General features: G+C 46.6%; 2 protein-coding genes across 2 annotated transcripts in view; both read left to right on the top strand.

Moving 5' to 3' along the window:
- LOC101979158 (serum amyloid A-3 protein) overlaps nt 1-8275 on the top strand; it is a 33432-nt gene that overhangs the window by 15445 nt on the left and 9712 nt on the right. The gene's annotated exons all lie outside the window — the stretch shown is intronic.
- On the top strand, nt 2315-6465 carry LOC101978868 (serum amyloid A-4 protein-like). The gene is given in 4 exon segments (XM_026789100.1): nt 2315-2828; nt 3494-3596; nt 4592-4740; nt 5112-6465. Coding segments are annotated over 3 exon segments (393 nt in total). The 5' UTR covers nt 2315-2828; nt 3494-3505; the 3' UTR covers nt 5265-6465.

The raw sequence follows: 8275 nt of genomic DNA, 5'->3' as shown, positions 1-8275 counted from the left end.
AATCCTCAGACTGAATGGGTGGGGGTCCTGTCTCTATGAATCCTCAGACTGAATGGGTGTGGGTCCTGTCTCTATGAATCCTCAGACTGAATGGGCTTTAAACCCTATCTCCACCTCCCTAGTGCTAGGGATAAATGTCTGCCTCCCAAGTACTTCACCAAAGGCGTGAGCTCCCAAGTGCTGGGGTCAATGGTGTGCAGCACCACTGCTTGGCCCCTATGGCTAACTAGTGGCTAGCTAGCCCTCTGATCTCCAGGCAAGCTTTAATTGTCAGAGCCAAAAACTAAGAAAGAAAGGAAAGAAACGAAGGAAGGGGAGGAGGGAGAGAGAAAGGAAGGAAGGGAAGCAGGAAGGACTACAGAAGTGACTGCAGCCGCAGTCTGCACACATGCACACCAAAGACAGCTTTCCCGTCACCAGACAACCTAAAGTTCAAGGCTCCCTCAAGTCTCCAGAATGTACCTTGATTAAACTAAGCCCCAGGGTGTTTCCATGTGAGGGAACTGGTGTCCTCAAAAGGATCATATTCTGGGGGGCGGGTGCAGATTGAGCGCTAGTTTGTGTGTGGGAATGTTCGTGAGTGGGATTGCATTTGAATTCATGTACACAGCAAATTAGATTTTCCTCTTCTGTGACTGGGCATCAGCTAAGCCAATGAGAACCTGAGCCCATCAGCTACCTAGGTCTCCAGCAGAAAAGGAGAGAGAGAGAGAGAGAGAGAGAGAGAGAGAGAGAGAGAGAGATTATTTGCAGCCTTATCCATAAAAGCTAATTTCATGGCTTCAATTCATGTGCCTCATGATTTAGACAAATAAAGAAACTTGCCTGTTTTGTGTTTTCTCTGTGTAGCCCTGGCTATCCTGGTACTCACTCACTGTACAGACCAGACTGGCCTTGAAATCTGTGATGCACCTGCCTCAGCCTCCTGAGTGCTGGAATTAAAAGCACCTACCACCATAACTGCCTACTTTTTGCCTTTTTAATATTGTTTTGAGACTTGTTCTCATTATGTTGCCAAGGCTGGCTCAGAACTCACATACCTCCTATCTCAGCCTCCTAAATGTTGGGTCAGCACCCTGACTTGGCTGCTACTTGTCATTTTACTCATCATTGGATGAGGAAATATTTAGAAGCTTCAGTTAGGTCCTTCCATGTGTACAGTTGGCCACTGTGTGCAGACATACTGGAGCTGTGTGGGCTGAGAGTTTTTATTTTTTTTTACAGTAAAAATAGCAGCTTTTACATGATTAATCATTTCATGTATTAAAGGTGAAAAACAAATTATCCCAAAAACCAATGTACATTTATACTCCAACAACTTGTTAGAGATTAACCATGTAGGCAAGCAAGACATTCTTCTCAGTCAGGTCTTTATTGACAGGCTGTATTTTGCAGTAACAAAGAAAGGACCAATCACTTTGTTGCTTATTTTGAAAGGTAATCTTTTAAGGGCTCTTAAAGAAATCACAAATCTAAACTTTTTTTAAAAATTATTTTTTAAAAGATGTCTTTTTCATTTTACATGCGAAATCCATCCTTCACTTCCTCCCCTTGTCCTGCTGTTTCCACCCCCCACCTTCCATCCCACCCACCATCCACTCCTCAGAGAGAGTAAGACATCCCGTGGGGAGTCAACAAAGTCTAGCACATTGCCTTGAGACAGAAACAAGGCCCTCCCCCTATGTCTAGTGAGCAAGGTATCCCTCCAGAGAAAATGGTTTCCAAAAAGCCAGAACAAACGGTAGAGATAAATCCTGGTCTCAGTGCCAGTGGCCCCACAGTCTGCCCTGGGCTGGTGAGTTTTAAATTTTAAGTTTACATAACCTAGAATTACCTGAGATGGGAGTCTCAATTGAAGATTGCTAGATCGGATTGGCTTGTGGGCCTGTCTGTGGGGGTTGTCTTGATGGTTAAGCGAGGTGGGAAGACCGGCACTGACAATGTGCTGGGTCCTAGCTGTGTAAGCTGTGTAAGAAAGAAGAAAGCTAATCGAGAGCCACAGCAAGCAGACAGCATGGGTGCATTCGTTTCTCTCTGCCCTTGACCTGACGTGGTGTGGTGAGCTGTCTACCCTGCTACTGCTGCGACTCCCTGCAGTCATGGACTGCAACCTAGGTTGTGAGCCAGATAAACCCACTCCTCCTCTGCGTCTCTCTTCATCTGGGTGTTTATCCTGGCCACAGAAATGAAACTAGAGGCTGGGTGGGCACTGTATCAAGTAACAGGGATACCATATAAGCAACTACGGTGACCAAGACCTTGACCTTTAGGAGTCTGGCCTTCCAGAACTGTGCCCATGTCTTAGTAGGGTTTCTATTGGTGTGAGAAAACATGACCCAAAGCAAATTGGAGAAGAAAGGGTTCATTTCAGCTTACAGCTTGCAGTGTGTCATCCAAGGTAGTTAGGGCAAGGAGGTAGGAATTAAGAAAACGAGTCAAAAGACAAACATTTTGAGGTAATTTAGAAAAACTCTATTATGAACATGGCAGCGTGTGACTCAGTACGCTAGCTTTCCTTCCCTTCTGCTGCTGGACACTGAGTTCAGGGCCTCACACAAGCTAGACAAACGCTCTTCCACTGAATTGTCGGCCCAGCCCGTGCTGTTTATTTACAGGAATGATTGAGCAAGAGGGATTCTGCCAAGCTGGATTTAACAGCACTCTTCTTATCAATGTTAGAGCCAGGAGAGAGAGCAGCTGCTCCATGGCCGCTTGGTCCTAGCAGCCCTGCGTCCTCTGAAACTTCAGCTGGAGAAAGGGGCATAGCTGGCGCTCCTTTCCATGAAGTGTTGGTCTTGTGCTCCTGAGAACAACTTCATATAAAGTTGGTAAGTTCTAACTGAGAACAATTATGTTTTCTAGGGGCTTTCCCCTTGGAGATAGGGTCTAACGGAGCCCATGCTGGCTTGGAAACAGTTTTGGAGCTGTGGATGGACTTAAGCATCTGATCCTTCTGCTTCCACCTTCCAAGTGCTGGGAACAAAGGCCTTTGCTGCTGGAATTGCTTTGTGTAGTGAGGCTGGGGGTGAAAGCCTGGGCCTCAGACATCCTAGGAGCACAGGCTATGGACTGACATCGGTATGGAGTGCATGTCTGTGTTACTGAGGTCTCAGCGGAAGAGGGCCTCTGGAAAGGCTGTTGTTGATCAGCTTTAGTCAGCTTCACTACGTTCAAGTGGGCTACAAGCCAACAATTCCCGGAAACTCTTGTTTATTCAATCAATGATCTGGAGGAGAGTCCTAAAGTCCATTATTCTCATCCTTGCAGCAAGGATTCAGAGATGAAAGATAAAAATGCAGGCTAGATTGTCCATACTGCCGAAGGTGTGGATCTGTCTTTCTTTGAGACAAGATCTCGCTGTGTAGCTCCAGCTGGCCTAGAACTTGCCTAGGAGACCAGCCTGGCCTTAGAGTCAGAGATTCACGTGTCTCTGCCTTGAGAGTTCTGGGTCTACAGGTGTGTGCACCATCAGCCTGTGGGTCTGTTTTCACAGTTCTGCAGCGCCATGAGGCTTGCCACAGTCCTTGTCTTCTGCTCTTTGTTCTTGGGAGTCAGTGGTGATGGCTGGTATTCGTTCTTCAAGGAGGCCATACAAGGTAAGAAGTAAAAGGTGATGGGCACAGTTAACTATTCCAGGAAGCACACTGAGCAGAGACCACATTGCTGTCCAGTGCAGGTTCGCATTTAAACCTTAAAAGGAGTCAGGGAAGGACTGTGGCTTTATGTGGCTTCCTGACTCTACACTGGTCACTTGGCACTTTCTGAGAGATTCTTAGACAGGGCCACAAGGTCCATTCTGTATTGCTGATACTGATTCAGAGGAGTCGGGACTTCCAGAGAGTCTTCCACAGAGCAAATTCACAGACCGCAAATTTACCAGTGTTGAAGTGTAAGTGAGCACTCAGTATGTCGTAGAGACACATGCGCTTAGTAAATGTGCACATACCTGCAGATAGAGCCTTCTACCCAGTTCCCTTCCTTTTCTAGACAACAACCAAGAACAAGGATGGAAGACTCCTGGACACTCAACATTGCAAGTCCTCGTGTGTTTTAATACTGCAGTTTACTTATGTATTCTACACTGGTCACCCCGCCATGTGTTCTCCTCAAACTGGGAGACAAAAAACCACCCAGTTCCCTAAGCGGCTTGTCATGGATTTCATCACCACCATGAGAAAAGTAGTTAATACACATTATTGGTTGTGTTTTTCTTAGTGGCCATGGTTAAAATGCATTCTCCATCTCTTCTCGTGGCACAATCTGTCGCTGGATCTTACCTGTATGATGTCAATGTCACCTCTTGGTTCTCTTACATGACAAGTCCACCCCTACATTGTGTAGCACACACAGATCTGTATGACACACAGCCAGGACTCATTATCTCTCAATAAGTCCAAGACAAAATAATCCTTGGAGAAGTGCCCTGCTTATGAACACCATGGAAGACATCCCAGGGACATACGCTCGCCCCCATGGACATTTCAAAGGATTAAGCTGTCAGGGATGAAATGTGGAAATCCACAGAAAGTTTGCATTCCTCCACTTCTCCAATGACCCCAGGCTGACCTATGTAAATTTCCTTTCTTTATAGGGACTTGGGACTTGTGGAGAGCCTATCGGGACAATCTAGAAGCCAATTACCCAAACTCAGACAGATACTTTTCTGCTCGGGGAAATTTTGAGGCTCAACAGAGGGGAGCTGGAGGCATCTGGGCTGTTAAATAATCAGGTAATGGTCCTGCTGCTTCATGCCTCTCACTGTTCCTACCTGTGGCCTCTCCCACTGTCTGTGTTTGCAGGGTCTGTGTGGTCTGGAGAGCAAGAAAGGGAGGGAACGGATGGGGAGTGGGGATGGCTAACACCCACAATGAAACGGTGAACACCAAGATGCGGTCTCAAATCCATCTTGTCACAGGGTGTGAAAAGGACAAGCAGGCTGAGGCCCTTCCCCAAGGGAATGATATTTCCTCTTTCGTGTGGCTAAGTTTTTCCTCCTCCAGTATTTTCTTGGTCATTCCTTGATAGGTGAGGAGGACGGACCTTTGAGGTGGGGCTGTCTCACTCTGGCATTCATATCCTGTCTCCCTTCCTTGGATTTCAGCACCAGCAAGAAATACTTTCAAGGCCTCCTAAACCGGTATTATTTTGGAATGAAAAACTTTGGACTGGAAAGCCTGGAGTCCACCAAGAAAGCCGAGGAATGGGGCCGAAGTGGCAAGAACCCTAATTACTTCAGACCCAATGGCCTCCCTGAGAAGTTCTGAGCCTCCTACACAGGCTGCCCTGAGGGGACTAGGCCATAAGACATATTCCCCTCCACATGACAGTATGTCCTTGTTCTCCGTGTCCACAGCATCCACAGAGAATCTAGAGATAGCCAACAAGTACTTTGTGAATGGAATTTGTTGATGGAAATTGGGACCTCTCAGAAATATTTTCTGCAAAGAATTGCTATGTATCATCACACAGAAAACAAGTAGAGGAAGAGCTGTGACTGGGCCCCAGTCTACAGCCAGGCAAACCCTTCACACAGCCCCAGCCAATCTGCTCCAGCCAGTAGCCCTATCAGCAGGCCCCTCACACAGCCCCAGCCAATCTGCTCCAGCCAGTAGCCCTATCAGCAGGCCCCTCACACAGCCCCAGCCAATCTGCTCCAGCCAGTAGCCCTATCAGCTTCCCCTGTCAAGCAGACCTTTGCTAGCAAAGCATTGCCAACCTAGTCAGGCTCCTCCGCAAGCAGAGTTTGCTCTCTATGTGCTCTGGTCTGCTGACCACCAGTTTCCTCCTTGATATTGATCAGACGTGTGTCCCAACCCCCAACATCTGGTCATACCTGGGCCTCTCTGTTTTTGTCATGGTTGTTCCCAGGCTTTTCTGTGTAGTGATGCCACTCTGCCTTATCAGTCACATGCTGTGCATGGTCTGACTCCAGACCTTGTCACTTGTGGCCCCTTCTCATATAGAGAAGAAACTGCTTTGAGAAAGCCTCATCCTACCCTAGGAATCCTATCGTAGACAGTGCACTGGGGACCACAGGTAGATTCCAGTTTAGGAGTGCCCGCATAGCGCGCATGAATCCCTAGAGGTATCCCTAGAGCTGTAAAAACCTGGTGATGGTACACACTTATATTCCTGGCACTGGGGTTGGTAGAGGCTCACCTACCAGAAGCTCAAGGCCAGCCCTGGTTGTATTGTAAGTTGAGGCTAGCCTGGGATATATGATACCCTGTGTCACAATAAGGCACACACACACACACACACACACACACACACACACACTGTTTTCTCACAGGGAAGGTTATCAGAAACACACCATGTAGAGGTGAAAAATCAAAGCCTGAAAGATGCACACTTATGTACACACTGGCAAGAAAAACATGGTTCCAATTCAACTAAGATAATGGGCTCTTATCATTCAGATCCTTTATATTATACTCAATGAAAATGTATCTTATTAATATAATGGGTCTATCTTAGTTGTTTTTGAGTATGTTCAAAAAGAAAGTGTGTGTGTGTGCATGTGCGTGTGAAAGCATGCCTGACAAAGCTAGAGGAGCAGACTAAAATTTAGTTCTCTTTCCCCTCACTGTTTATTATTTCTTTGAGAATTTCCAATAATTTATTTTATCCTATCATTCCATCCTGGCTGACCTTTTCTCAATTGGCACAAGATAGAATTACCTGGGAATTGGGATCTCAATAGAGAATTGAGTTCTCTCTCTCTCTCTCTCTCTCTCTCTCTCTCTCTCTCTCTCTCTCACTTTTTCTTTCTTTCAAAGTAAATTCTCACTAGGTAACCCTGGTTGGCTTAGGACTGACTGTACAGATTAGGTTGTCTCCAAACTCACAAATATTCTCCTGAATGCTGGGATTAAAGTGCGGGTCACTTTGCCTTGTGTTGTAGGGCATTCTCTTGATTAATGGTTGATGTCAGAGGTCATAGGCCCCTGGACAGTGTGGTCCTTTGGCAGGCCATACTGGGTTGCATAAGAAAGCGGGGCTGAGCAGGGCAGTGGTGCTGCACGCATTAATCCCAGCCCCCAGGAGGCAGCAGCAGGTGGATCTCTGTGTCCAAGGCCAGAATGGTCTACAGAGTGAGTTCTAGGACAGCCAGGTCTCCACAGAGAAACCCTATCTTGAAAACAAAAGCAAAAAACAAAGACAGACAGACAGAAAGTGGGCTGAACAAGTCATAGAGAATACTCTGGTAAGTAGCATTCCTCCATGGCCTCTAATGCCAAGTTACTACCTCGAGTTTTTGCCTTAGTTTCCCCTGAGGATAAACTGTATGTAACCTACAAACCATGTAAACTCTCTCCTCCACAAGCTACTTTTGGTCATTGTTTTAATTACTTTTCTATTGCTGTGACAAAACACCATAACCATGACAAATTATAGAAGAAAGCATTTAATTGGGGGCTCACTTACAGTTCAGAGGGTGAGTCTATCATGGTGTGGAACCTGGCGCAGGCTGACCATCACAGTGCTGGAGAAATAGGCTAGAGCTTACTTGTTAAGATGAGAGAGAGAGAGAGAGAACGCACAGAGTGCACTCACTGGGAATGGTGTGTGGGCTTTTGAAATCTCAAAGCCCACCCAACAGTGACACACCTTGTCCAACAAAGCCACATCTCCTAACACTTTCCAAACAGTTCTACCAACTGTGGACCAGTCATGGTGTTTATTACAGCAATAGAAAACTCATTAATTCTCTTCCCCCAACTCCTCCCAGGCCCACCCAGCCTTCTCTACCAACCCACCTTTGTGTTTTCTTGAATTATTTTAATCCACCAAGCCCAATTTGTTCTGCTCATATACACTTGAGTGTGTGGCCATTCACCACAGCATGGCTGACTTAGTAGGGCCTGAACCCTTAAAGAAAAGCCACTCTTCCTCTCCCAGTGACTATCAATTGCTATTAGCTCCTCGGCTAGGGGTGACTTTGTGTCTCTTCCCCCTCTCCAAGTGGAGATTTTTGTCTGGTCTGAGTGTGTGCCGATACTGAGCATGCTATCACTACTCTGTGAGTCCATACATGCAAGCAGGTGCTGATGTGGGAGTGATTTCTTATTAATAAAGAAACTGCTTAGGCCCCTTGATAGGCCAACCCTTAGGTGGGTGGAGTAAACAGAACAGAGGGCTGGGAGAAAGAAGCTGAGTCAGTGAGTTGCTATGATTGTCCCACTCCAGACAGACGCAGGTTAAGATCTTTCCTGGTAAGCCAGCTCGTGAGCTACATGGATATTAGAAATGGGCTAGTCCAGGTGTGAGAGTT

Source organism: Microtus ochrogaster, unplaced genomic scaffold (genome assembly GCF_000317375.1).
Source record: "Microtus ochrogaster isolate Prairie Vole_2 unplaced genomic scaffold, MicOch1.0 UNK14, whole genome shotgun sequence".
In the NCBI taxonomy this organism is placed as follows: Eukaryota; Metazoa; Chordata; class Mammalia; order Rodentia; family Cricetidae; genus Microtus; species Microtus ochrogaster.
The sequence above is the reverse complement of the archived record's forward strand: the minus strand, read 5'-3'. Positions and strand labels throughout refer to the sequence as shown.